Genomic DNA, 20,602 nt, shown 5'->3' on the forward strand with positions numbered 1-20,602 from the left:
GAAGGCCGAGTTGACCCAGGGGCTGCCCAGGACCGGTTTAAATATTTCGCCACGGTTACTGGTCGCAAGCGGGAATTGAACTTGGGCCACCTGGCTCATAGTGCAGTGCGCAAACCACTGCGCCCCTGCTCCCCCCGTCTCTCTAACACAAAGTTAACGACCTCGCCTGGCATACAGGAGGTCGTGGGCTCGATCGAGACCAACGCCTGCTGCATATTTAGAGTTTGTGTGGGTCTCTCCCCCGTGGTCGTGTGGATTTTTCTCGAGGTCCTCCGGTTTTTCCTTCCGCATTTATAAACAAACACGAGTTGCGTATTTGGCTGCTGCTGTAAATCTTCCACGTGAAAAGCCCCAACGTTGAGCTATCATTTTTGGCCAGGTCGCTTCTGAAAAGGAGCTACATAGGATATCATCGATTATCTGGCGGCTTCGGGGGGGGGAGGGGTTGCCGTATTTTCAAAAAACGCCGGATAATCACTCATCATAATTAATTAAAAATAGCTAATTTTTGCACATTCTTGTATAACATTATGTTTGTAGGTGTTGTTTGTATGTTGTTTTCAGTGTTTCACATCTGTTTGCTATTTGGAATTGGCATAAACATAGAAAGACAAAAATAAAGATGAAATCGTAAAGTTACCGTATTTACTGTACCGTACTTACCACTCCAATCTCGAAGACTCTGCATGGGGTGATATACATACAACGTACGCTCTTGTTTCAACGTGTTTCGAAAATTAACGGACCGATACAGCCTTTAGACCGGCGCTGCGGAGAACAATGAATTACACGCACTTTCGCCGGATCCCACTGTATCTATATATATAAAATCGCGAATCTGTCTGTCTATCTGTCTGTCTGTGTGTGTGTCTGTGTGTCGCCGGACCATATGCAGTTTCATTGGACGGCGGTTGCCCCTGGCAACGGGTAGCCGCGGGGTGGACGCCATTTTTAATTCCCGTTAAAAATAGGCGCACGCATTAACACGCGACTCTGAGGTAAATTCATCAAAGTTTCACGTCCTCTTCACTCCCCCCCCACCACAATGTGTGCAATTACTATTATAGGGTCGGTAGATTATAAAATTATAGCGATTACACAGTATTATTGTAGCGCGGGGGGGGGGGGGGGGGGAAGCCTCAGCCGGGTGGGCAATTTAGGCGAGGCCGGAGGCTCTGCACGTGCTAGGCCTCGACACCCACCACGCGACTCTGAGGTAAATTCATCAAAGTTTCACGTCCTCTAGAGAGTGGTGAGGGAGGGAGAGTGTTGAGGGAGGGAGAGTGGTGAGGGAGGGAGAGTGGTGAGGGAGGGAGAGCGGTGAGGGAGGGACTCAGCCTCAAAACGAGTAACTGGTGTGGCGTATTAACATCGCCACTGGGGAGACAAAGGCGGCCGGGCGTGGTGGATCCAAGTCCCGGGCGAAGCCGGGTAGTACAGCTAGTATTTTTTATAAATTAGTAATGTGAAAATGTGTGTGTACTGTATATATACACATGCAGTATGTTAATTGTTTAAGTTGTTTTATGTAACGTATAATGTACCGTATACAATCTATGAACACCGAAATCGAGCAAAGCTACTTTTGCTGTCACGCCCATGGTGCCGATCACCGGACTGGTTGGTTACAGCCTTCGGTTCCGCCCGATCGGCCTGCAGACCACCAAATAATGCTGGAAGGTGGATTATCACGCGCCGGATTATCGACGATCAACCGTAAAAATATATATAGCGCAGTTGAGGCCTCACATGGTAAAGGGAAATAAAAACATAGCTTAAGTAGTTTAAAGCGTTAGCTTTGACTCACGTATAGTCCAAGGTGGCGATGCGTGAAGCGGTGATCTGCACCGTTTGCTCCGTCCCGATCTGCTCTCCGTCCTTCTCCCAGTGACAATTGATCTCGTTCGCCGAAAACGACTGGGGCAGCGTGAGGTTGCACTGCAGCCTCTCCTCCGTCGTTTTGTTGGACAGGGTGATGTCGGGCGACGTCTTGATATCGTAATCTGTCGTTTGTGGAGGGGGGGGGGCGGTGGTCGGGTGGGGGGAGAGGTATGGACTTATGTTAAGCGAGCAGTAGTTATGTTTTTTAAAAATCCTTTATATTAAGTTCACTTGCTTGCTTGCGCGCTTACGACCGTGCAAATCTTTCGGTCGTTTTTTAACCCACTTCCCGTGATCCAATCGAGCTGACATTTTGCACACAGACTCGTTGTGCGTGACAATTTATTTTCGTGAAAAACTCCTAAATTTTACACTTTTTAGGAAAAAATAAATTATATTTAATTACCAATTGCTTAATGGTGGCAGGCAATCATCTGACCCATAGGTGGCAGCCATCTCAAGCCAGAGGACAAGAGGACTCTAGCCGCCACGCATATAAAGGATTTATAGTGAAAACTTTGTTATTACGGGTAAATTTTTTTCACCTCTTTTTGCCACTGGCACACAATCCGAGCCGTGCTGGCCATGTGCCGAACCAACGTGGCGCTGGTCCGGGAAGGGCACGAGTTTGGTTGAATTAAACGCGCGATCCCCACATCACGCGCGCAATTCGTGATATCAAGACGCACGTAGATGACGTCGTTTAACGTGATATCACGCATTGTGCAACGTCACTTGACGCACTCCCCCCCAGGGCCAGAGACACGGCCGGCGTAACAGGACAGGTAAAAAAGTGCCGGTGGGAAAACAACCCGTTACCTTGCTGGCACGGCTCAGAAAGTGCAAGTGGACAAAAGGAGATATTTGACGTAACCCTCCACAAGGCGAGACCCAGCAGCGGTTATCACTTGGAAATGTACTGCGGCCAGATGCTCTAAAAGGTGTGATGCTCATTCTCAATGTGGAGGGGAAAAACTGGAGGACCAGCATCAAAAATCCACGCGACCACGAGGGGAGAGTGAGAGACACCACAAACTCCACAAATACAGCAGGCGTCAGGGTCGGGATCGAATCCCACTACCTCCTGTACACCAGGCGAGGTAGTTAACATCTAACCACGGTGTGGCACCACTCGGGAGTCCGACTAAATTTACGATGGACTCCATGAAACCCCTCCGACTGAGACTCGACTAAATAGCCCACCTGTGGGTTCACGGACCAGACTGAGACCGAAGACTACTACGATGAAGAACGCCCAACTGCGTCAGGGAGCGGGGCAGGTGCGAGCAGTGTTCACCAAGCAAACCGGTTTTGTCGAGTGCCCGTGCAGTTTTCTGCACTGGATTTCATTGGAGCCATCACGTGAAACGGCGGGTGCGTGCCCGGCTATCCTCAGGTCGAGCGATAAAGGCAACGATGATCATGATGATGATGCTGCTGATGATGACGGCGACAACGATTAGGATTACATTCCTGTTGGTATGCGAATTACGATTTTTAAATTAAAAATATTTTTTTTGTCCTCAAGTAAAGATGTGGGCGAGCAGCAGTGGGTAGCGCAGAAAAAAAACAACTGTTGTACTGTACTGCAAAGCTCCCAAGTCCTATGCTCCTCGTTTTCACCAACTTATCGAACGGTCAAAAAACCCCACCCACAACCCGCAAGGTCTGGCGAGGCCTTCACCCAGCAGTGAAATGACACAGCGGGTAAGTCTTCACGGATGTACCCCAGCTTTCAAGGCAGATCTTCGCGTATAGGTTTTTTTATTTTAAAAAATCGGTTCGCACTTTCGACGTTTCGACTGTGCACTTTTGTTTCGCTGTTCATCACTTGGGTCCGCTAGCCGGACGACTGCTCACAAAACGACGTCAAAGAAAAACCTACAAGCAGGAAAATACACACAGTTGGGGGTTCTTCCATCAGCAGTTGGTAAAACCTAAAAATCATAAATGAAAAAAACTAAAACTACAACTTGACACACAACAAAGGGAAAGGATTGAGGGAACCAGACAGTGCAAACTAATAAGCAGAAAAGTTATTTTGATAAAAACAATAAAAGATTAGTCTAATCCAGGGCTCTTCAACTCGATTGCATACGGTGGGGGTCAACCCGTAAAGCTGGCGCGGTGCCGTCGCAACGAAACGGAACGTCGGTCCGCGACCCTTCAGAGCAGTCTGTTCTCCTACAAGACAGGACTAGTAGTCGTGGCGTTCCTGAAGAACACCGCGTTAGAATAAAAAACTACGTAACATAGTGGGGGGTACAGCACGGTCTGCGATAACCCGCGAAACGCGTAACCGCAGGGCCGAACAAAGACCGAGGTGGGTGGGGTCACGCGTCTAGAAGGATCCAGCAGCATCCCAACGCCTTGTTGTGATGCTACGCCGGGAGGCGGCGGTCACAACCGCTCATTCACACTCGCGCGGACGTAGTTCCGGTCACTCGATCGTGTTCATACGAAGCCAATTTGCGTTATTAAGAGAACAGACTGCAGAAAAGTCGTGACGTCACATTGTGGCACTGCGACATCACAGCATCTGTACGGGTCACCCCTCTCTGGTCTTTACATCTTGCTGCCCTGCTCTCTCTCGCTCACTTATCACATTTTTTAATCGTTCATCTCCCCCCCCACCGGCACCACCAATAAGCATGGTTGGTTACGTACGGTGCAGAAAGTTCAACACACAGTACATACTGCCCATACACTAACACTGCCCATAGATTTCGATTTAAAGCTTTCGTTGACTGCAGAGATTCATCTTCTTGGTTCTTTCAGTAAAGTCAAGTAGAAGGGAAATAATAAAATAAAACAATAAATAATTCTCACGACGTTTCGGCCACAACGCAAGCAGCCGTCCTCAGGTGAAGACCAGGTCTGTCGGGGAGACAGCGTCTGAATGAAACACCACCACGCTTGGAGCGTATATTTAAGCTGGGCTGGAAGGGGAAGATTTCGATGATTTTATTATTTCCCTTCTACGTGATTTTACCGAAAGAACCAAGAAGATGACTGCCCATAGACTTAACGCTGCATCTCTGCTTATGACCGATGGATACGTACAGTGCAGAAACAAGTTCAACATACATGCATACAACATCCATAACTTACCTTTCACTAACCCCGCATCTCCCCATCTGTCCAGGTGAACTATACAGCTCTGCGTGAGTCACAACAAAGACAACCTTCATGGGCCAGATGTCGCCCGACCCCCATGAGGCCCCCTTTCATTGAAGAACCCTTGGCTTAGACCAACAACCACCAAACAACAAACACAGGGACGAACGGGACGACGGACGGGGCTTGGACACAAACGGACGAGCGAGTGAGCGGGAAGACAACAGCAGCAGCGGGGAGAAGGGCGGCTTGGACTTAAGGGAGTCAAAAGCAATCGTTGAGGGTTCATTGGGGGATCATTTTTCGGCAGGAACGGCCCGGAGGGAACATGGTTGGTGTCGACGGGAGGAGGAGGAGGAGGAACGTCGGTTTTCCGAGGGGAGGATCCGTCATCTTGCCGAGGAGGAGGATGAGGAGGACGAGGAGGAGGACGAGGAGGAGGACGAGGAGGAGGAGGACCACGTTGAGGGAGAAACTTGCTGGGGAGGCTGACGGCTACGCGTCGCAGGACGACCACCGTGGAGAGAGGGGGAGGTGGCAGTGGAAGAGATTCAGGAGCTGTGCTACTTAAAAATGACAAAATACTCAAGCAAAGGTGGAAGTGGGCGATAAAATAATAATAAATGGCGATGATAATAATAATAAAATTAATTAAAACAAAATTGCTTGGGGAAAAAATCTTCCCGCGGCAGAAATTTCCACGAAACGTTAAAAGACGTCAAGGCGCGACTCTAAAAAAAACGGCGAATTGCAAAAATCTGCGTCTCTGGTCAATAATAGCGAGCTCGGGGGGCGCGCTCGCAAGCCCCCAGAGCCGGCACCACGCCGCCGGTTGCGCCAACTGAACTAAAACTAAACTACGTTGTTGTTTTTTATCTCACCGGGCAAGGCCCACCCAACTGAGTCTACGTAGCTCTTCATCAGAAGTGTCCTACCCATCACAAACGGTAGCTCACCACGTGGAGATTTATAGCAACAGCCGAATTACGCTCCAGAACACCACAAAAGTCGCCTGCGACTTACTGAGAAAATGGTTGAACGGAGGCGGCAAATCGTCAATTTTGGTGGTCACGAAAGAGCCGTGGTTCTTTGCGTTTAGTTTTATTGTCCCCCCCCCACCCTAACGCCGCACCTCAGATGTGGCACGGTTGGCTACGTACGGGCAGTGCGAAATAAGTTTAGCGCACGTGCATACACTCAGATTATAGTTCGGGACAATAATTGCCGGCAATCAGCACCGGCAATGTATTTTACGACGAGCAACTGTACGGGCTACTTAGCAGGCAAATGGCAAAGTGTTGTGGTAAATGGCAGAGAACGAGAGGAATTCCTTAAAAGCCAATTTATAAAATGTGTTTGCCGAGACGTCTATTTGATGCACAATGGTTGGTCTATTGAGAGTACAAACCCCCGTTAGTCACGTGACCTCTGCAAGCAATCCGATTATGGCAGTTGTTTATTAGGTTGGGGGGGGCGGGGTGGAAGAGGCAGCGATTGAATTCGTCCAGATTTAGGCAACAATGTTTTTGTTGTTGCAGCAACAACCATCACCGAAGCAACAATCGCCGGAGACGAGAGCCCTAGATGTTCATTGACTTAGTTTTGTTATTGCATTATCGCCCACCCTGGTGCATCGCAGCAGCCTCCTGGACACCAGCACAGCTCGCAAACCGGTTCCACGTGCCGACACCGTCTCACCCCCCGCGGGGTCGTCTTGCGAGCGGCGAGCGTGGACGCCGTCGCCCAGCGCCGCCGACACACCTCTTGGCGCCGGCAAAAGCGCGGGAGAGGCGGCAGGGGTGTGGGGGGGTCACTCACGCGGGACGACCCGGATCGTTGCCTGCGCTCGGATCCAGCTCATGGCCGGGTTGCGGCGAAAGTCGTTGCGCTGCGGAGCGTTGCTGGCGCGGCACTCGTACACGCCCGAGTCCTCGAGCGTGAGCGCCGCGATGCGCAGGGCGCTGACGCCGTTCGAGCCGTAGGCCGTGGTCACGGAGATGCGGCGCCGGCGTGCGCCCTCCCACAGTTGGCGGAAGGCGTCCATGTGGTTGGTCTCGGCGAACCACCACTGCAGCTCCGGCACCGGCGAGCCCACCACCTCGCAGAACAGCTCGGCCGAGTCGCCGGTGAACTTCGTCTCCGACATGGGCGACTTGGAGAAACCGACTGGGTGCCGCCATTGTTGTTGTTGGTTTTTTTTCCAATGTGTGTGCGCGGCGCGCGTGTGCGTGCGTGAAGACGAGAGGTCACACACGCACGCAGAAGCTCCTCGCACACCGCAGTCGGCAACACAGCTGCTAGCTAAACCCGGGGCTCAACGACACTCAGGCACTGCTTTTTATCGCCCAGCTTTCTTTTGAACTCTGCGATCGATGTGGGCTGTTTTCTACAGGGTTAAGGTTTCAAAGGACGAAAAACTATTTCTGATAACAGGAAACGCACACGCACGCGCGCACACACATGAAGCTTACACATTGCATCAGGCTCACTTACTCAACAACCATCAACTCTCCCACCCACCCACCGGAGGGAAAGTCTTGGTCCTTTCTTTACAGCTTTCCAAGGCTTTGGGGAGACTGCCGTGGTTGTAATGGTTAACTCACCAGATTTGCAATCCAGAGGACTGTCAGTTGAAGCAATGGAGCAAGTTTCTTACCCCCCCCCCCCCCACCAATATCCCCCTTCCCACCTCCAACCGTCTGTGTCCACCCAGCAGAGAGGAGCATAAACTATCACGCAAACTGCGGTCATCCTCGCTTGCAGCAGCTTTTGGCTGGCTATCAAATAAAGACGGTGGTCACGGCATCGAGTGGCGCTTTTAGATGCACTTCTTAGGAAGTTGTGCACCTTTCAATCATTGTCTAGATTGACAAGCTTATTTTTTTACAACTGTTTTCTTGTCTTTCGTTTGTGGTCCTTCCCCGGCCCCTCGATTAGCACGGTTGGCTACGTACGGTGTAAAAGAAGTTCAACATACATACATGTGTAGGGACAGTGCGGGGGTAGACACAGTGCGTGGGTGGAGACAGTGCTTGGCCCAGTGGTCACGAGGGGAAAATCGCAGAAGGAGAACCAACTGGGAAGTTTGGGAATGGGGTAGAAGGTTTGAGAAAGGGGGTGTGGCCGGGGCCAGAGTGAGGGCCACGCCGGGAATAAAAGAAGGTGAGAGGCAAGGGTCGGGGCTGCCGTGGGATCGGGGTCGACTGTCTTCACATCGCTGTCTTCACGCCGTCGCTAGCTGCGTGCCATCCCTGTGCGTTATCCCTGGCACAAGTGATATGTGCGTTATCCCCGTCTAAGTTGAGTTACCTGCGCGAAGTGCCCTAAATAATAAATAAAGAGTTACTATACATACAAACAAACATGTGTGGGTAAGCCCACCTCTTCCAAGGCATTTGACCGGCACGGAAGAGTAGACAACACATCCTTTAGAAAGGGGCCCTTGTTACGAAACGAATAAAATGCAGTTGCCAAAAGTATTGACATCTCGCTGTGCGGCGTGGAACAGAATGTTACTGTGGCCAAATTAAACGCTTCTGAGGACAAACGTGCGTTGCAAATCCATTCCAGAATGCATTCATATACACGATTTATGAATCCCAGCTCAAGGTTCAGTCCAACTGCACACGGAGGAAAAAGAAAACACTCCGGATTTTAGACTTACGCGATGCGCGTGTGCGTATACGTGTTAAACTTCTTTCGCACGGTACATAGCCAACCGTGTGAATTGGAGGTGCAGTGTTGAGTCTATGGGCAGTCTATTGGTAGTGTTAGGCTAAGGGCAGTGTTGAGTCTATTGGTAGTGTTAGGCTAAGGGCAGTGTTGAGTCTATTGGTAGTGTTAGGCTAAGGGCAGTGTTGAGTCGATTGGTATGGTTAGGCTATGTGCAGTGTTGAGTCGATTGGTAGTGTTAGGCTATGGGCAGTGTTGAGTCTATTGGTAGTGTTAGGCTAAGGGCAGTGTTGAGTCTATTGGTAGTGTTAGGCTATGGGCAGTGTTGAGTCTATTGGTAGTGTTAGGCTATGGGCAGTGTTGAGTCTATTGGTAGTGTTAGGCTATGGGCAGTGTTGAGTCTATTGGTAGTGTTAGGCTATGGGCAGTGTTGAGTCGATTGGTAGTGTTAGGCTATGGGCAGTGTTGAGTCTATTGGTAGTGTTAGGCTATGGGCAGTGTTGAGTCTATTGGTAGTGTTAGGCTAAGGGCAGTGTGGAGTCGATTGGTATGGTTAGGCTATGGGCAGTGTTGAGTCGATTGGTAGTGTTAGGCTATGGGCAGTGTTGAGTCTATTGGTAGTGTTAGGCTAAGGGCAGTGTTGAGTCTATTGGTAGTGTTAGGCTAAGGGCAGTGTTGAGTCGATTGGTAGTGTTAGGCTAAGGGCAGTGTTGAGTCTATTGGTAGTGTTAGGCTAAGGGCAGTGTTGAGTCTATTGGTAGTGTTAGGCTATGGGCAGTATTGAGTCTATTGGTAGTGTTAGGCTATGGGCAGTATTGAGTCTATTGGTAGTGTTAGGCTATGGGCAGTGTTGAGTCTATTGGTAGTGTTAGGCTATGGGCAGTGTTGAGTCTATTGGTAGTGTTAGGCTATGGGCAGTGTTGAGTCTATTGGTAGTGTTAGGCTATGGGCAGCTTGTGTGTGTGTTGAACTTCTTTCACACCGTATGTAGCCAAACCGTTCTAATCAGAGGATGGACAACACGACATGTTATACTGGAAGTGGTGGTGCGGTGGTTCGCGTGCTGTGCCGTGAACCGGGGGGGACCAGAGTTCGATTCCCGCTTGCAACCAAAAATCGGGCGATGAACATGTGACCGAGGTCATGGGGCCTCAGGAGGGGGCGACTTCAAAAGGAGCACCTGCTGTGATGTGTAAACATCAGCCACCCAGCCCTTTTGTGCAAGGCCGGCCTTAGACGCTCACAAACAGCACTTGTCCCCAATAATCTGTTAAGCCTATAAGGGGGGTGGGTAGTCTGTGTGTGTGCACACGAGATAGTGTAGCGGTTAGCACGCGGTGCTACGAACCCAGCGACCAGAGTTCGATTCCCGCTCACGGGCAACGAAAGTGAGGATTATCCGAACCGGTCCTGAGTGTCCCATAGGTTGACTCAAATGAGTACCTGGTGCGGTGTGTAAACGTCGCCACTGGGGAGACAAAGGCGGTCGGGCGTGGTGTTGGCCACCCCAACCCCTCGTGTACCATTCTGGCCTTCATTAGGTGTTCGCTAACAGCACTTTCCCCAACAGTATGTTCAGGCTACACAGGGGATCTTTGTCTGTTTTTGTGTGTGCACGCAATAAGGGCCATACTTTATTGATCCTCTGAACAATTGATTGATTTGCACTCTCCCTCTCTCTCACATTCGTTTCATGTACTAAATCTTCTACCCAGGGCTGGCCGCAGAGAAGCGTGCACAGAATATGAATTACCCTCGGCTCGCCCCACATCCCCGTGTGCAACAAACGGTGCGATTATCCACAAGAGGTTTTTTTGGGGCTTAGATCTTGTAAATATAAATGTGTTGTTAAACCCGCCACCACCCAACAAAGCCAATTAGCAAGGTTCGTCAAGGAAAACGTGCCGATTCGTTACTAGTTCAGTACTAACTGGTTGTTCGTTGGAGAGTTAAATCCACTACATTTACAATTCAAGTACCGTGACATTTCGCCGGTAATTATAACCAAGCATCATGAGGCTACAGCCAGAGGGCTGTGGAGAAATCCTCCTCCTGTTTCGGTCTGAAATAGAGCGGGGTACAAATGCGACGTCGTCACTTGTGAGCAAATCAGGTGCGAAGACCAGAGGGTGGTGGGGGGGGGGTTAAATGGATTCACATAAATTACAATGGGATATCTATTATTGGTTGGGTTATTAGTTGGGGGGCGGTGTTTAATGACACGTTTATATTTACGCGATCTAACCCCATAAAAGCCTCTTGCTGTGGATGATATTGGTCGCGAAAGCCTCCTACTACGTGTTAAAATGGTGGCATTACAAGCGAACACCGCAAGCGGTACAGCAAAGTAAAAAAAAAACATATTTACGAAATGATGAACGAAGCAAAATGCCGACTACACCGAGCATCTTCTTGTTTCCACTGATCGTAAAAAAAAAACACCAGGCGCAGAACCACCACCCACTGGCATCGGTTTGCTCGCGGTTGTGCCGCCCTCTCCAATGCGATTGTTGGGGTCGTGCCGTAAGGCGTCGTTAAAAATAAACGCGACAGACTAAACTAAGCTATTTTATTTATTTTACACGGTCAGGGCCCAACGAGCTAAATAAAAGGGTTCTTTTTTTCAGAAGCGACCTGGTTATCACAAACGATAGCTCTACGAAGTGGGCTTATCATAGCGTGGAAATTTAAAGCAGACAATAACTCTAAAATGTGTGATGCCGATTCTAAATGGGGAGGGAAAACCCCGGAGGAACATCCACACGACCACAGGGACAGAAAGAGACACGCAATCGAACCCACGACCTCCTGTATACCAGGCAAGGAAACTAACATCCCCTAGCCACCAAACGGTCAACTAAAACGGTAAAGGTGCAGCCCTGCAACTGCTTGCTCGCACCACAAGACAAGAGCTCTAGGAGGGCCCAATCACTAGGGTTTGTACTTGGGCCTACTCTTCTAAACTGGCCGGACATCTTGGAAGAGATGAGAATAACCCATGGTGACCTGGCGATTGACTTTGGTGAACCCGTTGACGCCGCTAGCTGGAGAGAGGCTAGGAGGAGCGGGGGGATGTAATTGAATCGAAACGGCAACCTCTGATTGCAAGTCCAGCGTGCAAACCATTACACCACTGTGGCAGCAATCCACTATCGTTATTAATATCGTCTTATAGTGCATTAAGACAAGAGTTACAGTGTCGGTCACAGCCGGTGTCAATCAACTGCTGGGCGATGGACTGTTGTTATACACCCCATGTCCAGAACAGTCTCGGCGGGTGAGCAGGCTGCCCCGTGGAAACCCAGACCCCATCTGCGTTCGATTCCAGAGCACGGCTAACATCGGCGGCACGTGACATCCAAACTGGCGCGCTGACCATTACGCCAAGAATAGGAAACTATATCCACACCGCCACTGCTGCCGCCATCACCGCGGACGAACGCGACAAATGGCTGTGATCGAGACCATTTTATAAGTGACGTTTCAATGTGTGGCAGAACAACACAATTACATTTATTTCTGTTCCCAGTAGGGAAAATACAGGGGGTGTGTGTGTGTGGTGTACTGACAAACGGGGGGAGGAAGCAAATGCAAGTGCCAACACTGACGGTGCGCTGCTGGAGAAAGAATAAGCAGCATCATAATGGAACTGTCAACTTCGGCCTTCAGGGGAGACCGAAATGGGGAAGAGTAAGGGAATATCAGCGATTGCATCCTACGAATTGCACGGTTGGCTACGTACGATGCGAAAGAGGTTCAACATACATGTTTACAAAATTCAAGGAAAAAAAAACTGCTTTGAACCGCTTTGTGTATTGCAACAGCGTTTATACGGGTGCGAATTTGGAGGCTCGTCAAGATATAATAATGGAGGAATCATTCTGGAGGATCCCTCACATTCCTCATAGAGCAGCGATTTCTTCGCCATCGTCCATCCTTTGCTGGACTCGCCCTGTCGGGTTGCCCGCTCATCTAAGAATACGAAGGCGAATGTGCAGTCATCATTAATCGCCCGAGCCGTTGATCACGAGGAGATTTGGCATTTTGCAGCCGGTCTCACCACAGCGTAGCGTCATCACGCAGCGTTTTGCAAAAATAATCGTTTCTTCAGTGTAAAAAACACTAAATTTCCACGGTGAGGTTTTCCACCACATCCGGAGATAGCGACCGCCCCACACCACCCTTGGGGCTCATGCGCTACGGATAACAAAAAAGGCCAAGGGACTGGACGAATCGGTACAATGCACGTCACCGTTTCTGGCACTCGGCGTGAGCGAGCGTGCAGGCGTGTGTAAGCACACGTAGGCAACTCGCTCAGTCGGTGAGGATGTGTGGCGAGGCGGCCGAAGGTGGGTAGGGTAGCGGCGTGGGGAGGGGGGGCGAGGATGGAATCTAGTGGGGGAGCTTTTGGAAATCCGGGGGGGGGGGGGGGGATAAATTATGTTAATGGTAACTGGTGCCGCAAAAATCAACACTAGCATTTACACGCACGGCACTGAAGCACGTACGGGTGGAAACGTTGACGAGCGGTGGTGGCGCGTGTTTGCAGTTCGTTGCAGGAGTTCGCGGTTCGATGCCCCCGCCGTGGCCACCACCCTGGTTAATACCGTCGTCGGTGTGTATTAGAAAGAAAAAGAGTCGGCCCCGTGTGTGCAGGTGTCAAGTACTAAATATGCTCACTTATAAAATGAACCACTAATTACCTAAATAGGTAAGACCACATTGCAACATTGGCCACTACTGGCAGACCATATCCATCTGTGAAGCCGGGCCTCCTTGAAATCCCTTGAGAGCTATACAAGAATTATGCGAATACCGATTCACTGAATTAATATCATCGTAAGCTATACCTGGCCGGGTGGCTCGGCTGTGGAGTGAGGAAGTCTTGCACCCCGGTTTGGAAGTTGACCTCGGCCCATCATCCCTATGGGGTCATTAAAACGAGTACCACTGTGGGGATGTCAACCGTGGTTGTCCAGGGGATAGATTCACCACCACCACCACCACCACCTCATGTCACAAAAATGTGGAATTTGTACCACTGGTTCAGGACTGTAAAAAATTATCTGAGCAATGCTTCTTCAATGTTCATTTTGGGCGCTGCGGTGGCGGGATGTTGACTACAGGAGTGGAATATCGCTTTGACCTTGATCAGTATTATAGCTCCAACAGACCCGTGAATGATTTACGTAGGCGGTGTCGATGCAAGGGGACTCTCGCTCTCTCCCTCGCTCGCTCTCCCTTCCTCTCTCTCATCTTCGTCGCCTACGCGGGAGAGCGAGCTGACGAATCCCTCCGCCGTTGCCAAGCGACGGCCCGTTTGTGGGCGGTAAACGAGAGGATCATTTTTTTGTCCGTATCGCACCCCGGCTAAAGTCATCCAACACAAGGGGAAAGCGATGACATTACACCAGCGGAGGGGGCTTCACAGTCCGCCGGGAAAGGTGGCAGATTGCGGGAAAATTACATTTGGTTTGCCTGTCATATGAAGTGTGAAGTACAGTAGAAGCCCTCTGAATGACGATAATTTGTTCCACGAAACCGGTGGTTAAGCAAGTATAGGAAATACACGTTAAAAAGGTATAATTCATTCCGATAGGATCGAAAGTTATCCACCCAAAAAAACGTACTTTATATTTATATAATGGATATTAATACATAAGATACTAACAATATTATAAAACACATAATATTAAAAGAAACACGGTTAATCAAAGCCTTAATTAATATTTACTGTACCTACAACAGCCTGTCGTTAACAGGGGAACGGTTGGTAAGCGAACACATTGGGCTCTATGGAGGCACTACACTATATTACACTACACTACTCTAAACTACTATATACTATACACTACACATTGGGCTCTAGTGGCCTGTCGTTAAGCGATTAGTCATTAACATGGGTGGTCGTTAAGAGGGGCTCTACTGTATTTAATAAGGCGATATGAATAAAAATGTATCTTGGTTTAGTCTTTCGGGGAGGGGGTGTGTGGGCGAGATGGTTAGGCTAGTCCCCTCATATATATATAAAAAGGAATGTGTTTAGCTTCATCCCATTATGGGCCCAGGCCACGACTGTAAAGAGACCGTAGTCTGAGTGGGCTCCTCGGACGGTAAAAAAACGGCGACCAATCAACTTGGTGGAAGAACGGTGCCACGGCGAGTTAGCGCACCGTGGCTAAGAAACCCGGTGACTTGGGTTGGATTGATGGCCATCAAATTCTTCTTGTTGTATGGCTGCTGGTGTAGATGCAGAGCAACCACTAAACATTTCACATTCAATGTGGTCAAAAGCCACAGACAACCACGTCAGGGGCCAGCGGAGTAGTGTATCATCAACATCAGTCTATGGCTGCAGGGTTTTGGTAGTACATGTTTATGCCATTTATTGTGAAAATTCCGTCACAGTTCCTATGATCACTGTTTCATTGCTTTCATGGCTTTATTTTGGCGATTTCGAAAAGTGTATTGGTTTAGCCATGTTTGTTTGTTGTAGTACAGAGTTAGACAGATGGCCTTAATCTAAGTTGTCTTGTGGTTGTTGTTGGTTGTTTGACTTGCATCCCACTGGGATTTTTGCACACAACGTTGGTGTACAGTGATTTTTTTTCTGCAATATTTTGCTGTCTTTTCTTGGATTTTCTGTTTGTACTTAGTCACATATTCACTTTAAGATATTTTTGTCCATGTTTTTGTTTTTTGTTTGTTGCGGTTGCACCCGATTCAAGAGCCGAATGGCTCACAGGGCTATACCTAATAAATGAACTTGATGATGTCGCCTTCTTCGTATTTGTGGATCGGGGCATCGCGTTGCCGCATGTTGTGTACGGTCTTGTTCTGGATGATGACCCACATCATCAGGTGTCCCCATCTACTGCTGCCATGGGTTTGTGCGGCGGGATGCGATTCAGGGTGGACCAGGAACAGCTTCGCGTATGGTCAAACACAGGGGATCTTCCTGCACGAGGTAGTGTTTGCGAGTTCTGAACTCAATTCAGTTCTCCAGGCTAGCCATGACTTAAAACCAGTGCCGAGTGATATTTTAACAGGTGCTGGGGTCCCCCTGACTTCATTAATCTACCCGGACCAGCTTGGCGAAGTATAGTCAAGCGACCGCCATGACTGACGATGATGTGTACACGGCAGGGAGGGGCATTCATCCAGCAGTGGATTGAAAGAATGTTTGGGAATTCTCACGACCTGCTTACCCGCACTAGTGCGAGTTTTCAGAATGACATTTCGGTTTTGGGGCAAAACGTACCCCACGAGTAACCAAAAAGACAGAGAATTGTTGAGTCAAAAAAGCCAGTGACCCAATTTGTTAAAATGTCTTCCCCCTATTTATTATTATTAAGGAGTTAAGACTAAAAAGAACTTTTCCCATTTACATTGCAGGGCTACAATTAAGACTCGGTACGAAAGTCACTTTCACGCTGCCTTACTGAATTGTGATGAAAGTATATGAACGGGGGGGGGGGGGGGGGGGGGGGTGACGTTCCATCGAGATGTGTGCGAGCACATTTTTTTTGGGCCCAAAAAAAGTGCTCACGCAAATCGTTTAAGCCGTTTATAATTGAAACCGCGTGATACAGACGGGCCCATTAGACCAATGCAGTTTGGTGAAAAAAAACCCAAAATGCATAGTCCATTGTACGATTACCCTCATGAGCAGTTTTTTAAGCCCCCCCAACCCCCCAATAAAACCGGCACCGACTTGGCACGCAGAAATTCGCTGTCAAAATTTGCGACGTCCATTTCGCCTGGAGGCTGGGAGAAGGCCTCTGATCGTGTGCCAGCAGCCCTCGACAATAGGATTGGGGGCTCCTGAACACACATTGCTGCCACCATGCGCAAGGATAGAATCCGTGGTCAAATAACCGCCAAGTTCAACGTAGCTTGTGTAGGCCCTCATCCAGCAGTGGATTGCCAAGACAGCTGTACATCGACATCCACAGAAACTAGACTCGCAGTGTGTGTGTCTCGGTCTTTCTCTCCATGCGTGATAATTACCGTCTCAATGTCCGTCTCTCTCCAATTCTCGGTGTCTGTCCCTCCGAGTGCGTCTGTGGGTTGGTTGTGTAGCGAGTTCACTGTGCTATGAACCGAGCTAGATTCTCGGGAGTGACGGTGGAGCGATTAGTGCGCTGCGCTACAAACCCGGAAACCAGAGTTAGATTCCCGCTCACGGTCAATACCGGTGACGAATATCCAAACCGGTCCTGGGTCTCCCCTAACAGCATCAAATGAGTACCTGGTGTGATGTCTAAATACTGCCATCAGGGAGACAAAGGCAGCCAGGCGTGGTGCTAGCCACCAACCCCCTCGTGTGCTGTAATGGCTTTCATAGGAGTTACTCGCTAACAGCACTTGCTGTTACAGTATCTTAAGGCTATACGGGGAATCTTTGTCTGTTGTCTGTGGGGGAATGGCGGTATCATGATTAGCACCCTGCATTACGAAACTTGCCATGGTTAATGTCAGTTGCAAGTAAAATGTGAACCAGTACTTTATCTCCCCGAGGTCGACTCAGCCTGAAATTATTACCTGGTAGTCTGTAGACACCAGCACTCAGGCCACAAACGGTGGACACACCGCCACCTCGTGTGCTGTGCCGGCCTTAATAGGTGCTCGCTAACAGCACTGACCTGAAAAGGCGATAATATCTATAAATGGGATCTTATGTCTCCGCTTGCCTATATCTCTCCCTGTGTTTCCATGTCAGATGTTCGTTGTCCGAATGCTTCTCATCTGTCTCTGCCTTGATCTCTCAATCGGTCACTCTGTGGTGGCGGACAGAGAGATAGACACCTCTCCCTGTGCCTATCTCCACGTCACATTCCCTTGGTGTCTTGTGTCTCTCTGCGTCGTCTCTCTCGGCTCACCTCTAATCCAATGTGCTCAGCGCGCTACCATTTGGCCTCGAGGAAAATAAATATTTGTTTTATTTTACCAGGTAAGGCCCCACTGAGCTGCTACATAACTCTTGTTTAGAAGCGACCTGTGCCACCACAAATGATCGCGCGACCAAGTGGCTCTGCTTCTTGGTTCTTTCGGTAAAGTCACGTAGAATGGAAATAATAAAATTATAATAATAAAACACAATAAAATAATGAGAATTCTTTGATAAAATAAAATAATGGAGAATTATTGTATGTTTTATTTTCATTATTTTATTATTTCCATTCTACGTGACTTTACCGAAAGAACCAAGAAGATGAATCCTTGCAGTCACGAAAGCTTTAAATCGAAATTCAAGTGGCTCTTCATCATGCGGAAATTTACAGCAGCCGTCAAATATCTCTAAACGCGTGATGTTGACTCTAAACGTGGAGGGGAATATCAGAATCAGAATATTTATTTTTACTCGAGGAATCCGATGAGCTACAAAGATTTTTTTCACAGCTGTTCAGTTCGGGCCTGCAGCTCCGCCATCTGCGCCCGTGCGTGAACAGACATTTCACAACGCGCACAGCCCGCATGAGGCAAGACCGCGGCAAGCTGCGCACGCTAGAGGAGGTAGGGGCCACAGTGACATCGGAGACCAGGGGACCCGGTCTCGATTCATCGCAACTGCTCGTGTTCGAGAAGAAACGCAAACCTTTGCGCTTCCTGTTACAGACCGCGAAGGCCGATGTGAGGATACTTTATAAAGATGCACACACAAAGATCCCCCCGACCGTGTAGACTTCACAGAATGTTGGGACAAGTTCTGTTGGAGAGCACCTATGAAGGCCGGCATGGCACACGAGGAGGGGGGGGTAGCCAGTACCATGCACGGCCGGCTTTGTCTCCGCAGTGGCAATGTTTACACACCGCATTACGTACACATTTTGAGGCCGAGTCGACCTAGGGGAGGCCCAGGCCCGTGTCAGATAATCGTCACTGGTGACGACCGTGAGTGGGAATGGAACTTGGGTCGTCAGGTTCGTAGCACAGCGTGCTAATTTCTACAAGCATCGCTTCCCCAATGTCAAACACCCTCGCATGCACACAAAGATAAAGATCCCACCTATGTAGCCTTAGCAGACTGTTGGGACAAGTGCTGTTAGCAAGTAGCAGCAGCAGCTATAAAGGGTGCTCCTCACACCGGCAAACACTCGACTCTACGCGATCTTGTGACCCATAACTCACGTGATTTTATTGAAACGCTGATGCCAATTTTGTTGACGTTGTAATGTACACCGACCACACTCACACTGCTTCGATATAGTCAAGGGGAGATACACCAATCAGATTCTGCTTAAAACATCTCGTTAAATTTGGTCACGCGCCTAATTTATCTCTAATTACAGGTTTAAGAACCGAGTTTCAGGTAGGAACAACAGGTTCCACACTGCCCACCAGGGATTATTTGTCTGTCTGTCGTGCATATTTGTCTGTCGTGCACGAATGCGCTGTCCTACCAAGTTCCTACCTGCCCACTCCGAAGGAACGTGTTATTTTGAGGGTCCTGGGATTAACCTCACTCTCGCATACAGAGCACGTGGGAAAACGCTGCATCCCACTGTGAAGACCAGAGTCACTGGAATGGATCTGCTGCCACTGGATATAGGCACTACCCACATCACCACCACGAGAGGGTTTGTCGAGGTGAATGAGACGTGATGTGTTGTTGGTAGACAGAATGGTGGCCTCTGGTCAGTGGGGAGCGGTAAGCCTAGCGGTTAGCGCACTGCGCTATGAACTCAGCGATCCCGAGTTCAATTCCCGCTCGCGACCAACACCACCAGTGACGATTATCTGAACTGGTCCTGGGACTCCTCTTGGCCAACTCAGTCTCAAAAACGAGTGCGTGGTGCGGTGTGTAAACATCGGAACTCGGTAGACGAAAGCGGCCAGGCGTGGTGTTGGCCACCCAGCCCCTCGTGTGCCGTGCCGGCCTTCATAGGTTCTACTCGTTAACAGCACTTGCCCCTCTAGCCTATTAGGGCTATACGGGGTATCTTTGTCTTTGGTCTCTGGTTAGCATTGCAGTGAACCATCGCTTCCTTCATCGCGGTCTCAGAACGCGCAAACGCGGCTCAAAATGACAAAACAAAAAAATAATCACTCGACATTGAGCAAACAGAGTTCAGTCTCTGGCTGGCAATGGAAAAATCCCAGAGCCGAGGGACAGAGAGACGAAGAGAGACAGACACAGAGGCACGCATGGTGAGACGTGAAGAGAAATGCAGAGAGACGCATCGAAAGTTAAAGTTGCTTCCACATCAAATGAACGTGGGGGGAGGTGGTCACCGAGTTTCTTCTAACATGCCGAAGATATTCCTAGGAATTCCACATTTCTATGACGGGGTGGGGGTCAGTCAATGCATTGGCAGCCGCGATGTTACATTTTTCACAACGTGGTACTAATTTGAACCTTGCGAGATGGCAAAACCCCACGTTTTAATGTTGTGTGTGTGGCATCACACCAGTGTGGCGTGTAATTAACATCACCACTGGGGAGACAAAGGCGGCCAGGAGTTGTGTTGGCCACCCACCCCCTCGTGTGCCATGCCGGCCTTGATAGCTGCTGCTTACTAACAGCACTTGCCCCAGCAATCTGTTCAGGCTATACGGGGGGGGGGGATCTTTGTCTTTGTGGATTCACACCGATAATAATTCACCGTTAAATTATTGTGAGAAGATATAAATACGCACAAAAATCGGACGACAATCGGTCAAACAAATTTCTTTAAAATTGCTTTTCGCGTTTAATTTGTTGGCTTCCCCCCCAGCAACTTCGATTATCACGGTCGGCTCCGTACGGTGCGAAAGAATTTCAACACTCACATACATAAAATATTAATTGCTTCACGATGATCCGACAAACTGAAAGAAAACGTGACACACACTCACACACGCGTGCTGGGAACGTCACTGAGAGACGAAGAAAGGAACAACACCAATTAGAGAAACACACCGCAATGTTATCGACAACATTCGCATTATT

General features: G+C 49.2%; 2 protein-coding genes across 3 annotated transcripts in view; both read right to left on the minus strand.

Moving 5' to 3' along the window:
* The window catches only part of LOC133354926 (neuroplastin-like), a 62,786-nt gene that overhangs the window by 39,825 nt on the left and 2,359 nt on the right, over positions 1 to 20,602 (minus strand). For both annotated transcript variants that reach the window (XM_061572156.1, XM_061572236.1), the window contains exon 2: positions 1,808 to 2,003. In XM_061572156.1, the coding sequence (XP_061428140.1) occupies positions 1,808 to 2,003 (196 nt within the window). The remainder of the gene's footprint in view (positions 1 to 1,807; positions 2,004 to 20,602) is intronic.
* LOC133360174 (neuroplastin-like) lies at positions 2,304 to 7,694 on the minus strand. Its single transcript, XM_061578820.1, has one exon. It carries the CDS (start codon positions 7,142 to 7,144, stop codon positions 6,809 to 6,811), a length of 336 nt encoding a protein of 111 aa, XP_061434804.1. The 5' UTR covers positions 7,145 to 7,694; the 3' UTR covers positions 2,304 to 6,808.

The sequence above is a fragment of the Lethenteron reissneri genome, chromosome 1, assembly GCF_015708825.2.
Source record: "Lethenteron reissneri isolate LAM-NWPU_2019-01 chromosome 1, ASM1570882v1, whole genome shotgun sequence".
In the NCBI taxonomy this organism is placed as follows: Eukaryota; Metazoa; Chordata; class Hyperoartia; order Petromyzontiformes; family Petromyzontidae; genus Lethenteron; species Lethenteron reissneri.